Below are 15,566 nucleotides of genomic sequence, written 5' to 3'. Positions count from 1 at the left end.
ATCCTCATTGCCCCTTTATAAGAAATCCATAGATTCTATCTATACTAGGGACATTTTCCACTTTTCCTACCATTGCTGGCATTGGTTCAGCTCCCAGCAACACTGGGAGCACACAGAAGGCTCCATGGCTGCTGCTGCCACTGTTTCAATTAGAAGAGCTCTAAGCAGAAGTTTAAACCTAACATTTAAAACACCAACAGTCTGCCTATACCAGGGCTCTCAGCCTTGCCAACACTAGGTGAGCTTGATTAGTAGTAGCAACAGTTAGACATTTTTTAAAATGTCCCTAGTATAGAAAGGACCATAGAGAGAGACTAATCATAAGCTTTGCCTTTCATTTGGGAGGATGGAGTACTTCCTGTACACTGGTATTGTCAAATGCACACCCATAGAACATAAACAACTTACTCTTGCCTCAGTTACAGTCTCTGAAAGACTTTCACCAATCCATATGCCAACACTTATACATGCATTTCCATGCTAAAACACTCATAGAGACACTCACATTCATACACATACTATGTAACTGGGCACTCTCAAATCAGAGAGATCAGATTAACTATTGCTTTACTCAGATGAGGTCACTCTTTGCTGTGTTAAAAAGCCTATAATATTTGTCATCCCAAGTGCCTCTTACAGAGTCAGTTCTGTGGGATCCACTGGTTCCTTCTACTTCAAGAATTTAGCAGTAGAGCACAGGGCTGATCTCTTGGATTAATCACTGTATTGCTTCACTTCAGGAGTCAATGCGATGTTCCTTCCTCTCAGGTTTTAATGAGTCTTTATTGAGGCAAAACTACTATGTAATTCAGTGGAGGGTTGCCTGAGGCTCTCAGGATCTGGTCCAGGGTCACTGAGGATTCTTGTGATCATCAGTATTTTTGGAATCTTCATGTTATGTCCACATCCTCTGTGATTACCAGAGCAGGTAGCTACTCTGGCTTCTGTCACGTCACCACCTGTTAAGAAGGGTATCCATGCTGGGATAGTCTGGGATCTGCAAAACACTCTGCATGTTAGCTAGCAGACTATATTGTTATTTTTCTCTGAGATAAGAGCAGGTGATTAGCTTTACAAATCCAGCATTAAGTCTGTAAATGGTATTGAACATATAGAAATGTGTATAATTTCTTTCTTTCAGTGTGACTTAATGATTGATACTTTATATATCACCCTATTACATGCCAAACTACACTTAGTGTGAAACATTTGTTTTTCTGTTCTGGATGTGTAAGGAAATTGGGGACTAGCTGAAAGAAACATCTGGACAGTGGGGTAAGTTTGCTAACGTTTATTTCCAGATTCGGCTAATAAGGTTTTCATTCAGTACGCAAAGGTTCTTCCCTGTTCATTATTCCCAATTCTCAGTCTCTCAAATGTGATCCTTACTTCTAATCCAAAAGAACAAAAAGAAGATTTCTTCCTTTTTGCTGTGCTCCTCTCTCTTTCTGTTCCTTCCTTTCTTCTTTTGGTTTGGATAGGTCTGCTGTTCTTGTTTTCAATTTCAGTCCATCCGTCTGTCTCTTCTAAGTCCTACTGACAAGCTAATAAAACTTGTGGCTTGATCATTTAATATATTGTCTAACTGTGGACTCTTCTACCTCTGGAGTGATAGGTGATCTGGGGCCATTCTGTTAGCTCTGCTGCCATGGATCTCCCTTATGTTGGGGATAATCCTTGAGGGCTGTTTCTGGGGCCTTTACGCTGCTGGAACAATTATTTAACGTGTATTAAATGTGCTTACTACCTGTTCTAATTCATACTCATCTAATAGTCTTTCCTCTGGTTCTCTCACTATCCCACCTTCTCCCCCACCCCCAAAAGGGTTTGCTGTAGCTTAGAGCTTTCCCATAGGTTTCAAAATTTTGCACCTCAAGGAGATAGCAGTGTTGTTCAGATCTCCTTTTAATTTTCAAAACAAAGCACAAATAAGAGGCTAGCTGAAATGTTTCAAGGATTCTGTAGAGCAAATAATAGCTATCAGACTCATACATTAGCAGATTATATTTTCCATTTCCTTCTGAGATTTCTTTAATCAAATAAAACTGTCAAATGTAATAAATAATAATAATAATATAATTGCTACTGCTTACGGCTCTAGAGCTATCAAAGCAGCTCCACAGGAGCGGCGCCATACATTGTTTTAGAATGATTGATTGTTTATTTCAAACAAAATCCAACTACCAGTAAATGGTGTTTTCATTATTATAACAATCAGGGAATCATGTAGGGTTGAAGGGACATTGAGAAAATCATCTACTAGACTTTGTTGCCCTGTATTGTATCAGTGGAGACTTAATTATTCCTAAAACATCCCTCATAGACATAGTTGTGAGTGATGTGATGGTGATTCTGCATCCATTCTTGGTAGTCCTTTCCATTATTTAGTTGTTCTTGTAATTGTGACAGAAGTGGCAAATTCCCATTTATTGCTATAATACTTCATCAGGAAACATATTTTAGGTTGGGAAGAGAGCCTATGGAAAGTATTATCAGCCACTGCAGATGCACCTAGTTCAGTGTCCCGTTGGGTTATTCAGGGGTTCTCAAACTGGGGGTTGTGAGGTTATTACATGGGGGTCATGAGCTGTGATCCTCCACCCCAAACCCCACTTTGCCTCCACTATTTATAATAGTGTTAAATATATGAACAAGTGTTTTTAGTTTATAAGGGGGGTTGCCCTCAGAGGCTTGTTGTGTGAAAGAGGTCACCAGTAGAAAAGTCTGAGAACCCCTGGGTTAATTGTTGAGTGTTCTGAAACGTGATGTACTGGTAACAGAAGACACTCATGCTCTTGTTTTTAAGAGGGAGGGTCACTGAGTTTAAATAGGTTTTATGTTGCAATGTGAAACAGACAAGGCGGGTGACACCCCTGCACAGCCCTTAGAAAAACCCAGCTGCTTTGGCCCTTTGGTTATTGAGGGTGTTGCCATTCCAGGCACATACTCTTGGGCTGGGATTTTTAATCTCTTAGGGAGGAGTTAGAACATAGTCTTGTAAAATTTAGCACTCTGAGATGGAAATGCCAGTTCCGTCTCTTGTTCTTAGCTTTCCCACAGTAACCCCTGAAAATGACAAATGACGAAAACTAAAATAAAAATGAATTAATAAACTAAACAAAAAACAGCTTTATCTCACTTGTTTTCTCAGGATGTCACCTGGGCAGAATACAATCTTTGTACTGTTTGCTTTTATAATCCTGGTAATGCTCAGATACCATGGAGATGGGCACATTATAAACGCATAGATAGGTGGAGATCACTAATTGGCTGAAGGTTTGAAAATAGCTGCTTGTTTGAATTCAATTGTGCTACATTTGTGCTTTATAAACTGCACTCTGATTTTGTCCTCCAATAGCCCTATCCAACGATAGATACTTGGTTGAAAATTAGATTAGAAATACAGTATTCTGTGTTCATAGCCATTCATTTCTCTCCCAGAAAAGAAATAACCTCACCTGTTGTCCAGATCTTAAAACTGTGACGTAATTATTAAGCTTTTCCTGTGCATAACTTAAGCTTGTTGCTTCTTGATTTGCTCTTCTGAGCTAATGAGGATAAATGAGCCCAATCTTCTTTTTGACATCCTTTTAGACAAGGGTTACTGTCTTCCATTCTCGCTAAACTATACATTTCTATTTTTTAAAATCCCTCACACGGGTTTAATTTTCAAACTGTCATCATTTTGCTCCCCTTCTGTGAAATTGCTCAAATTAGTCAAATTCAAATATTGCTCATAATAAACAAGACTGCACAAAGGTGTAAACACCTAGCACTAGAGAAGTGACAATAAGTGCTCCACATCTGCTGTCCTTCAGCTGCCATATTATTAGAGCCATCTCAGCGAAACCCATTGGAAGCCTATGAACTCCTGTCTTGTCCACTTCCAGACACTTCCTGATTAGTACTAGTGATATGTTGCATTCAGCACCATCCCAGGGTAGTTTCCTTAAATAAACTTCAATATTATTAAAAATGGATAAAGACTCAACCAGGAAATGGAGAGAAGGGAATATACCAACCTGCTGCATGGCTTCCTGCATATGGGAGTAAAATATCTGCATGTTTTCAGCTTGGTTTGCCCCTTATCCACTGTATATATGCCACTGTGTATAAAGAGGGATGATGCCATTGATGAGTTCTCTACCGTGATAGAATATATTACTGCAGAGTGAAGTAAGAAGAAGCTTAGTGGAGATGCCCGTTTCCATGCCATTTCCAGTGTCACTCCCGAGAATAAGCCCTGTCACTTCCCATCCTGAATAATTCCATTTTTGGAGGCTTCCTCACGTGGGATGATGGTTCAAAGTATCAGCTGTTTACCTCTCTGACATGAAGGTAATCTGTGGGCTTCAGGTAATCTAATTCATCACTAGTAAAATTCTCTTTTTGCTTGTGTTTTATCATTTATTTTACTTATTATTTTCAGCATCATTTGCCACCTTCAGGAGGAAGGCTAACAACAAGGGATGATCTGACATTTTAGTCTGGGGGTGGCCAGCTCTTGTAAGACTGTGTCAGAACTCCTCCCCAGAACATTAAGTCCTCTCCTAAGAGCGTGTACCTGGGAGGGCACCAGCCTCAGCCACCTGCGGTCCAAAGTGCCTGGATTTTTCCCAGGGCTGGGCAGGTGTGTCACCTTCCCTCAGGGGTGAAAGTAACTTACAGGATTTACCAGAACTGCAGGAGTCCTGAGGGGTGTGTCGCCTCATCCGGAAGAGGCGTGGCCTCAGCCAGAAGAGGCGGTGCATCTTGAGATTTAAAGGCCCTGGGCCACCGGCTGTGGCTGGGAGCCTCAGGGCCTTTAAATCAACCCAGGGCTCTCAGCTGCAGAGGTGGCTGGGAGCCCCTGGGGCTAAGGGGCAAATTAAAGGGCCCGGGGCTCTGGCCACCATGGAGTTCTGGGCCCTTTAAATTCTGACCCCAGCCCGGCTGCTGGAGCTGCGGGGGAGAATTTAAAGGGCTCTGGGATCCCCGCAGCCACGGGAGCTCCGAGCCCTTTAAATCCCGGCCACAGCCCGGGCGCCGAGCTGTGGGCGAGATTTAAAGGACTCTGCAGGGAGCCCAGAGCCCTTGAAATCCCCGCCGCGGAAGCCGGTGCAGTCCAGCACGGTGTACTGGCTCTTGCCGGTACGCTGGACCGGACCATACTGGCTTACTTTCACCTCTGCCTTCCCTGTGACTGTTTTGCATTGCAACAAGAAACCCATTTTATCTCATAGAACCTTCCTCATCAGCAAAAGGATTTGAGCGTCTGCTGTTACTAGTACAGCATGTTTAAGAGAATTTATTCTCATTGGTTAACCAACTCAGTCCTCAACTAGATGCATCTGCAGTGCTGTTAATCCTTTTTGTGGGCTCCAATCCCCACCGAAAAACTACATCAATGTACACTGTTAAATGCAATATTATCAACAAGCATGTATTTCACACTTGTGGCTATTTATCTACATCACATGCCTACCACACTATTCATTGCAATAATTATCTGCTGAGGAGAGAGGCCTGAAGATTGGACTAGCAGAGGCATTTTGAGTCAAGAGAAACAAGGGGCATCAACAGAACTGTCTGGGGTCCAGGAATGAAATAACACTGCTGTTGCATATGACGTTCGCAATGGACAAGCAAAGCTGTGTGGGGATGCAAAAGTGACCTGTTAGAAGGTGCAACAGGTTGGGATTGCCTCGCTGGCTGAGCTTTGTGGAAAAAGATTTTGCAGCCCTTGTTCTAACTGTTGTCAATGGTTATCACTATTTAACAATTATTCAATAACGTAAATATTCATGGGAAGCAAACACATTGTGTGTCCAAAGCAAATTCATGTAAAAATTTGAGTGACTATTTGTGGAGTGTTATTCTTCAGCACTTACCCCGGTCAGGTGAAAGTGGATAGGGGATATAATAATGAAGTGTAGGCATGGATTAAAATCATGCAGTTGAGCTAGTCTATGGAAGGTGTAGAGCTTAGTGAGATATAAATCAGGTAATGGATGAACACAAATACAAATAAAAAGAGGGAGGTATTAAGTGTGTGCTGGTTGCTCTAGTGTCCTGTTTAGAAAATTTCCCACTGTTGCGAATGCAGCTTCTTCTCAAATGGTGAAGCACATTGGGAACCATAATGTAGATTCATCACCAGCATTTTATCCAGTCCTACTGAGTGCAAATGTAATCAGCAAGGACCTAAAAATGCCTGCAGCCCCAGTTACCATGTATACTAGGTTTCCTAATATTGTAAACACAGAATGGAACCGAACCAGGGTTAGCAGTGGTGGATGGTGTGACAGCTGAGTTTCAGGCTCAGGACATTTTTCCGGTTCTGCGTGTTATGCTGATATAGTCTCTCTAGACTGATCCCACTCCCATTAAAATCAGTGGAAAGTCTCCCGTAGACGTAGGGAGTTGAATTGGCCCCATAGAAAAGAATGTTGGATTTTCCATAGTGAATCAGATTGTTGGTCACTCAAGTCTGGTATCCTGCTTCCAGTAGTGCCCAGTTTTGGAGCTGGTACTTCAGGAAGATGAAAATGTCCAATAATTAAGGCTAAGATTTTGTCACAATGATTTTTAGTAAAAGTCACAGACAGGTGAGGGGCAACAAACAAAACTTTTACTGAAAATAATTGGACAAGCTGCGGCAGAGGCGCACAGATCCAGTTGCAGCTCCCACTGTGGGGCAGAGGTGCACGGCCCTGGCGGCAGCCCTCGGCGCAAGCCCCGGGTAGAGCCATCCCTACGAGACGGCAAATTCAGGCAGCCAGCCTGGCCCCTGCACTTTGGCGGGGCCCCGTATCGGCCGCCCTGAATTGCCGTACCCTAGGGACAGCTCTGTGTGTGTGTCGTGCGGGAGGGTGCTAGGCCGGCCCGGGGAGGTGGGGTTAGGGTGCAGGGGGCCAGGCTGCCCTTGGGAGTTAGCAGAGGGCCTGGCAATGGCAGCGGGGGTCAGGCCCACACTCACCGGTGGGAAGCGGCAGCAGCGACCCCAGCGCGCTGCGCCCTGCCCTGTCCCACCAGTTTCCATTGTCTCTCGGGGGAAGGGGCAGAAGCCAGAAAGAGGCAGAGCAGGGGTGGGCTGGGGGCAGGGGCTTGGGGAAAGGGGTGGAGTGGGGTTTGTCTCGGGTCCCACACCCCACTAAGGATGGCCCTGGCTGTGGGGCAGAGGGGCACATGGCCCCAGCAGCGGCCCCCACCATGGGGCTGTGTTACTGTGGGGAGCAGAGCCCTGGCTCCAGCCCCAGCCACGGCTCCAGCTGCTGACAGCTGAAGCTGAAGAAGTCACAGAGGCCCGGTAGACTCACGGACTCTGTGACTGCCGTGAACTCCGTGACACCAATAATGCACCTAGCTAGTTGTGAATGCCCTGCTCAGGAGTGTGTGGTGGAAGAGATTCTTTCTTGCCCTCTGCTGAGAAGCTCTCACCTTGCAGCAGGAAGTTTAGTTACTTGTATCTGTGCATGCATAAGTACAAAGATTGTTGGCCAATCTTTTCTTTAAAACCCGCTAGAGCAGTGTTTCTCAACCTTTTTGATGCCGGGAACAGGCTTGCTGCCTTCCTAAGCTGTGTCAGGGAAATCTGAGACCGGCGCCGGTCCACGGACCGGTTGTTGAGAAACACTGAGCTAGAGTACCTGAGTGTTTGACAGCCCGGAGCAGTGAATTCCACAGGCTGACTTTGTCTGTGCTGTGTGTGAGAGGGGCTGTGCTGTGCTGACATAGTGCCGAGTACAACGCCTCTGTGGGATTCCCGATGAACTGCAGGTATGAGGATATGGAGGCACAAGCATTGTGTTTACCTCACAGCCAGTCTGTAATCAGTGTCCCAGTTATGTCTGTACCTGACATGGAGAATGCAGAACCAAACCAATACAGCCGCCACAGGTAAAGATGTGAATTGTGTGATTATTTATTCTTGGGGTCTGAGTCTCTCCTGTCTTTGCATGTTGTGGAATCATCTAGACCTGGCCAAAGTGTGTGCAGTGGGTGTAAAGCAGAATTTCCCACTCACTTATGCCAGTAGTAGCATCTTACAGTCTCTGTAGTGATGGTTTGCACAGGGGTGGATGACAACTCAGGGGGCAAGGCAGTGGAGAATCAGGCCCACGTGCTCCACAACCTACTATTTTCTTATGTTAAAGTTTGTTGTGGCTACAGTAGCTGAAACTGGGATTCAATTCATGAACTAAGAATGAGTGAAAATTAAAACAATCCATTTGTTACAAGGACACATGGGAATCCATTTGCATCAGCCTTTGTATGAAAGGTCAGCAACAGCCTACCTTAGACAAACTGTTGCCTGGTAATTAGGGTTAGTAAATAAGACCTTTTTCTCTAGAGCAGACAACAGGAAAGGTTGAAGTTAATGGGAATTGTGGGTGCTAAGCAGCTCTTAGGGTTATTTTTTTCACCTATTGGCTTTACAAATAGCATTTTCACTGCCTGTCTGTAGACCAAATAAAAGTCTGTGCTGAAGAGGTGCCTAAATTATCAGAGGATAGCATTTTGTAGGAAATTTGTAGGTGCCTTTCTCATTGCAATGTATAGATGAGAAAGACGGAGTTCTTGTTTTACACTATAACTTCAAATTAATGGTAATTTGTTATGGTATTTTACATATAGATATGCTTCTGTTTAGCTACTATTACTACTACTACTAATAATAATAAAAAAGCAAAATGTTACAGGATAATTACACCTTGGAAAGGATTCCCTAACAGAGGGTCAGATCTCAGTTGCACTTCTGAAAATCAGGAGTAATTCCACTGAAATCAATGATGTATAACCAGTACAAGATCACAATGCTTTGTATGTTCTGTACTGTTCATTCTCTTTAGGGTAAATATAACGTGGCAATCAATTTCTGGCTGGCAGCCTACTGAACTGTAAATGAATTATGATTGCGTGGGGTAAAGCAAAGGTGGAGACAGACTTTCAGATATCCCAAGAGCCTTGAAATTCTTACACCTGTCTATTGCCTATGTCTCCTGCACCCCTCTGATATTGGCTGTGATATCCACCTCCTGCTCAATGAGAGAGGATCACAGGGATCTGAGGAAACTTCCCTTTTCAGGGGCTGTTTCTGAGTGACTTAGAAGCTCCATGGACAATCACAGCCTGCCCCACATCTTTGAGTTCTCTTTTGCATCAGGTCATTTTGTTTGGTCTAATTTTCAAGTCCAAGAAAGAATAAATAACTGCATATGAGACCATATGTAAGCAACACCAAATGTTGGGGGTTATTCAAATCTGGAATTAGAACATCATAGCTTGCCACAGTGGGCAGAACAAAAATCCTGGTTTTGAACACTGCAGGGGGCAGGGGAGAGGGAGGCATTCATTTCTGTATCTCAAATTTATGTCTGAGACACAACACTATAAAGGTCTAGATGTAATAGTGGCTTCCTATTGTCTTGTTCCAGAAATGCTGGGCTGTACCTCCATTGTGTATTCCTGCTGGAATGAGGGATGGCTCATGGAACTGTGGGGTTTCCCTAAGTGTCAGTCACTCTTTCTTTGGGCTTGGTAAGTGTCAATTTCTCAAGGAAACAATTAATTCCATGACCAGATTTACAGGAACAACCTATCCAGGAAGAGTATCTGCAAACAGTGAGGTGCATACACTGGGTATATTATGTCCAAGCCACTCCTTCCACAGCTCACTCCTTCCCAGACACCTGCTCTCCGTCTGCAACAACTCTGAGCACCTTCATCAGGGGATGTGAATTCGGGTCGCTCTTTGGCTCTGAAATCAGCAACAGCTGTAATAGGAGAGCAGTTTTTTGGAGACAGTCACAGCTAAGGAAAGAGGATCAGCTTCACTTTGTACCCATACAAGTGAATCTAAAGTTATATATTATACAAGACAGAGGGGGACGACAGGGGTTTATCATTAACCTGAAGTCTGTGAGAGACATTATAAGGCGAGAAGAAGGAGGAAAGCCAAGGAGGAAAGCCGCTGGAGAAGCAGGCAGGATGGACTCCTCCGAAAAAATCAATAACCCTGCTGACATCTCAGTTATAGTCATCTATTTTGTGGTAGTCCTAGCAGTGGGACTATGGGTATGTCTGGATTTTTCTTTCTTAATGAAAGTGTGGTTTATTGGGTTTTAGGAGAATGGCTTCGTATATTAAAACTATAATTGTGTAAATTGCCTGCTGCTTAACTGGGGGATGGGGTGAAAGGTGGCAGGATGGGGATTAAGTTGGGCTTCAGTGGGGCAGCAGGACCTGGTATGAGATCTGGACTGGGGGTGAAGATGATGAAATGGTAGTGGAGGGGAGAATAGATGGGGCTGAGGTGAGGGAGAGGTATGGATGGGGAAGGGACTATAGGAGAGAGCCAATGGATGAAGATCAGGATAATGGTGAAGTAGACATTTTTAGCAGATTAGAGTGGGGACATGGTAAAGAACAGAGTAGGGGTGAAAATAGGAATGGGATGGTGAGTGGGGATGGAGCAGAGGAGCCTGCAAATGGGAATTTGTGATGGAGTAGTAGTTGGGGTGAAGCGTGAGAGGTGGGGTGAATGGGGATTGCAGTGGGGTTGATTGTGGTAGGAAAGTGGGTGTGAGTACTGGACTGAGTTGTAAATGGTGTGGATTGGAATAGAGCTAAAGGCGGAGGAGAGATGGTAATGGAGCGGGAGATGGGCATTGCTGCAGGATGGATATGAAATGGATGAGAGCACAGACAAGGTCTGGACACAGGAGAATGACAACTTTTCATCAGTAGGACTGCACTGTGGAGAGCAGGTGCATTTAGACACTGAGGAGGAACAAATCTCAGTGAGGACAAGTGCTGCTGGTGCAGGGTCTTTTCTGTTTAAAGCCCAGATACGATGGTGCCTCCTCCTGAAGCATGCTGATGATGCAGAGGGAAGTACAGAGACTGCAGCCTGAAAGAGAATTCTTTTGCACCGAATAGGTGAAAGGCAGATATTGTCCTATTAGAATAAGTCTTGATTCTGCACGGTTCAAAGGAAAAGGACAGATAGTATTTGTACTAATGCTACCTTAGCGGAAAACACTTGTGTGTCACTAGATTAAAGAGCTGATATCCCTTTCAGGAACAGTGTCTGTATTCTATCTGAGGAGAAATCAGAGACTGTCCTTTTGAAAAATTCTGCTAGTGCCTTGAGGAAAGAGCCAGCAGTTAACAGAATGAGTCAGGGAAACCTGCCCCTCAGTGACCTGTGCACTCCCCTGAAATAACCCAGGAGTCCATGCCATAGAACAGAGCAGGCAGCTGCAGGCAAAATCTTTCACACTAGCAGCCTGACAGTTTTGAAAAGTGATTAATTTTGAGGTCTATTAACTAGTTAATGTTTGTTCAGCACTTTGAAGATGTGAAGTACCTGCACCTGTACCTCTGGCTGAGTGTATTGGATGCCAAGGGTTGGATTGTACCAGACAGTCTGTCCATTTATTCCCCCTGCCACCTCCCGCAGAGCAAAACACAATTGAGGGCCCAGACCTTTCATGAGAGCACTGCTTCTTCCTAGTGCACCCTGGGGCGCAAGCAACCTCAAAGGAGCAGGGAAGAATGGGGAGGAGGCAGGACCAGGAGTCCCCCCAACCCTCATAAGCCCACTCTAGCCAGCCAAGCTGTCCATTGACTCAAAGGGTGCAACATGCTCTCCTCTAAGGAGTGTTTGTGGCAGAAATGCCTCCATCGCATCTTGGGGGGCTCTGGGAGGGAGCCAGGCTTGTGCCTTAAAGGTACAATCTGACCTGAAGTATGATTATTGTAATTTGTTATTGACTGTAATTCTTTGTAACATAAACTCATAGGGCAGAATAGGGCTGGTAGGCAGGGCCGGCTTTAGGAAGTGCGGGGCCCAAATTGATTTTTTTTTTTGGCGGGGCAGCATGAAAAAAAAAAAAAAAAAAAAAAAAAAAAAAATTTTTTTCTCTTTGTATTCTGTTAAAGTTTTTAAGAAGGGCTTGTGTATGTATATTTTATTTTTTTTAGTACCAATATACGTCCGTATTTTAAAAAATTCCTCCCTCCTGGCGATTTAAGAACCAAAAAAAAAAAAGCTGGACATGTCTGGGAAAATACAGATGTAGATAAAAAAGACTCTTTTTTTTTTTTTTAATGAACTAGAACTGAGCTCCGCTTCATGTGTGTGTGTGTGTGTCTGGGGTGGGGTGTGCTGTCAGATGTCCAGATTTTTATAGGATTTAGGGATTTTTGGGTTTTTCTTTTTCTTATATAGACCTCCTCCACCCTCCACCCCTGTTTCATTTTTTCACATTTTCTCTCTGCTCTGTGGTGGGGTGTGTGGCCCCCCCCCCCCCCCCCCCCCCTGCCCCCTCCTTGTTGGCAGGTGCACTGCCTGGGCTGCTGCAGGCAGCAGGGGGCTGGGGGGCTGGGGGGGGGCAGGCAGGGGGCTGGTGGGGGGGGGGGGGGGGCTGCAGGGGGGGGGGGGGGGGGGGGGGGGCTGGCTGCAGGGGGGTGTGTGGGGCTGGCTGGCTGGTGGTAGGCTGGCAGGGGGGTGGGGCAAGGGTGGCAGCGCTGGGCACGGGCTGGCTGGGGCTGGGGCTGGGCAGGCAGGGGGCGGGGCGCAGGGGCAGGGGAGGGGGGCAGGTGGCAGGCGGGGCTGGCGCAGGGGGCAGGCTGGCTGCAGGCAGGGCAGGCAGGCGGCGGTGGGGCAGGCAGGGGGGTGCTACAGGGGCCCACTCCTCCTCCCAGCAGCTGCCCTCTCCCTCCTCCCCTCCCACCAGGGTAGCAGCAGCAGCAGGGGGCAGCAAAAGGGCCTGGGGGGCTGGCCTTTTTCCCCTGGGAGCCTGGCAAAATAGCAGGGGCTAGCCAGCAGGGCAGGCAGAGGGGGGCAGGGAGCAGGGGGAGGAGGGCATAAAGCTGGGAGCCCCAGACTAGCCCCCCCCCCCCAGAGGCCTGGGGGAGGGGCAGCAGTGGTTGCTGGGGGCCCAGGCCATGGCTGCTGCCCCCTGCTGGGCTGCAGGCCCCCTGAAGCCCTGCCACCCGGCCCCGCGCGGAGGCGCGCGCTAGGGCTTGTGTGTGGGGGGGGGGGCTGGCGCGGGCCCGGGGGGGTTGGGCCCTGAATTGGCTGCTGGTAGGTGGCATGTCAGGCACTGGAGCGTTGAAGTTTGTAGTTCTGAATAGTTTCTAAGAAGCTTAATGTTAAACGTGTCTCTTGATTCAACTATTGTATGTAGTGAAACATGCCCCTGTTTGTTTTATTTTCTTCTATATTAGGATCAATGATCTGGCTCACTTTTTCTCACACCCTCTCCGGGCCCAATCCAAAGAATCATTGTTTGCAAAGGGTTTTGGATCAGGCCCTGTGAAAAATGTGAGGGAAACTTTCCATAAAGTCACTCCTGACATATAAAATGAGAGCGAGGAATGTAATTCTTAACTGCTACTCTGTGGAAGTGAAGAAAGGCTAATAAGTGCAGGTACCTTGATGAGCTTATCACAACAGGAAAGTTTAAATGCCATGCAGTAGATTCCTGCAGAGAAACTCTGGAGCACGCTAGTATTGAGTAAGAAAGCTAGGTATGGCATCTCTAGTGCATGAACATAAAACTCACTACATCAGCAGTTTTGAGGCCTGCTCACGTGAAGGAGTGAGTGCTCCTATGAGTGACAGTTTGCCGGCAAGGCCCTTGGTTAGTGATGCATTTCTTGTGTTTTATTTGTATTGTATAGTTCATTGTATTTTAACATGTGCGGTGTTTAGATTTGGGTTTTGCAGGCTTCGTGTAATGAAAGTTGAAGCGATAAAGCTTGACTGGTTAATTTATAGATTGATATAAGAATCATTGCTCAGTCATTGTCAGGTCATGCTATTCCCTTCAGATTCTTTCTTCCTTGGCCCTTTTTGATTGATTCTTCTTTCTCATCGCTGCCCTGGTTGTTGATGCCATCAGGCTATAGTTGGCTTATTAAAGCTGAACATTTTAACCAGTTTTTTTTTTCTTTCCAGGCCATGCTCTCAACAAACCGAGGGACTGTGGGTGGATTCTTCCTTGCTGGACGGAGCATGGTGTGGTGGCCAGTAAGTCTGCAATACACAGGGGCGGCTCTAGGCACCAGCAAACCAAGCTGTTGCCTAGGGCGGCCAAATCTAGAGGGCGGCAGGCTGGGCCGGTGGACCTGCCGCAGTCATGCCTGCGGGAGGTCCACCGGAGCCACGGACGACCGGACCTGCCGCAGGCATGACTGCGGAGGGGGCACTCGTCCCGCGGCTCGGCTGGACCTCCCGCAGGCATGACTGCGGCAGCTCAAGCGGAGGTCCGGTGTTCCCGCGGCTCCGGTGGAGCTCCCGCAGTCATGCCTGCGGCAGATCCGCTCGTCCCGGGGCTCCGGTGGACCTGCCGCGGGAGCTGGGGACCCGCCGCGGGACCGAGGAAGGGCGGCGCAGCACACCGCGCTGCCTGGGGCAGCCTAATTTCTAGAGCCGCCCCTGGCAATACACACTCTGTGTGTGTGTGTGTGTGTGTGTGTGTGTGTGTGTGTGTGTGTGTGTGTGTGTGTACGCACAAAAGAACTGTACTTTCACTCCATACCCCACACAATGTTTGGCTGCTCATCACTTGATCACTTCAGCGTTTTATTGAATGCTGTGTAGTTACTATTTTCTCTGGACACACTGAAGTTTTCCACTGAGCGCCTGGCTCGTATGAGGTGATTGCTGTTAGGTACAAGGTATAGGGAGGAAATGATTTGTAGGCGTGGTTTCTTTGGTCCTGCTGTATTGCCTTTATGTGGCTGTGCAATCTAATCCTTTGTTGTAACATTGCAAGGAGAGAACCTTGGACTGTATCATAATAAATTACTGATGATAAATCAGAGTTTACATTTATAATAATAGTACTTTTCAGCTGCATATCTAAAAACACTTTACAGAGGAGATAAGTATTTTTATCCCCATTTTAAGATGGGGAAACCGAGTCACAGACAGGAGAAGTGACTTGCCTAAGGTCAGCCAGTGGCAGGGCTGAGACTAGAATCCAGGTCACCTGAGTTAGTCCAGTGCTTTTTCCATTAGGTCACACTTTCTCTAGTGAATGAAACTTCCTTGCAAAGAAGAAAATCTTCTAGACAAATGTGATGAATTGTCTAGGTGTCACTAATATGGTACTTTCGTGATCATCGTTCCAGTTCAGCTTGGAAGGAAAACTTCAGTGATTTGTTATAAAACCTACCCCTGATCCTGCAACTGGACCCATGCAGCAGGACCTTTGCACTTGAGAGGAATTTGATGCAGGGCTCTGTCCATGTGAATCCAATGACGTGATTGGGGGCTTAGAGAACTAAATAAATATTTACTGACTGTAGGAATTTTCAAAAAAGCTTTCAGAAATTCCTGCCCCTTTTTCAATGTCTCCATTCAGTGTTGCCTGAATTGGGGAGGAGTTGGGGCTGCCATTGTAATGATAAAAGCATTGTATTTCCCAGCAGGAGGAGGAACTCATGAGTAGATTAGGCCTGAGAAAATTCAGGTCCTAATAGAAACCATTGTGAAATAGAGAATCTCAAAGTTATTTTAAGGTAAACTTGTTTTGTTTAATCAATGGAGTGACACTGCCATGAAAATGGAT

General features: G+C 46.2%; 1 protein-coding gene across 18 annotated transcripts in view; it reads left to right on the top strand.

Moving 5' to 3' along the window:
- SLC5A1 (solute carrier family 5 member 1) overlaps window positions 1–15,566 on the top strand; it is a 78,536-nt gene that overhangs the window by 21,482 nt on the left and 41,488 nt on the right. For 7 of the 18 annotated variants that reach the window (XM_039505558.1, XM_039505556.1, XM_039505571.1 and 4 more), the window contains 3 exons: window positions 1,142–1,275; window positions 9,417–9,519; window positions 13,949–14,020. The exons of 1 other annotated variant lie outside the window; for it this stretch is intronic. In XM_039505558.1, the coding sequence (XP_039361492.1) occupies window positions 13,952–14,020 (69 nt within the window). In that variant the 5' untranslated portion in view covers window positions 1,142–1,275; window positions 9,417–9,519; window positions 13,949–13,951. Of the gene's footprint in view, window positions 1–1,141; window positions 1,276–3,746; window positions 4,357–9,416; window positions 9,520–9,670; window positions 10,057–13,948; window positions 14,021–15,566 lie in introns of those variants that run through there. 10 more of the 18 variants (XM_039505564.1, XM_039505557.1, XM_039505565.1 and 7 more) reach the window with 6 other exon arrangements.

The sequence above is a fragment of the Mauremys reevesii genome, linkage group 18 (assembly GCF_016161935.1).
Source record: "Mauremys reevesii isolate NIE-2019 linkage group 18, ASM1616193v1, whole genome shotgun sequence".
NCBI classification, from domain to species: domain Eukaryota; kingdom Metazoa; phylum Chordata; order Testudines; family Geoemydidae; genus Mauremys; species Mauremys reevesii.
This window is presented reverse-complemented; position numbering and strand designations above follow the sequence as displayed.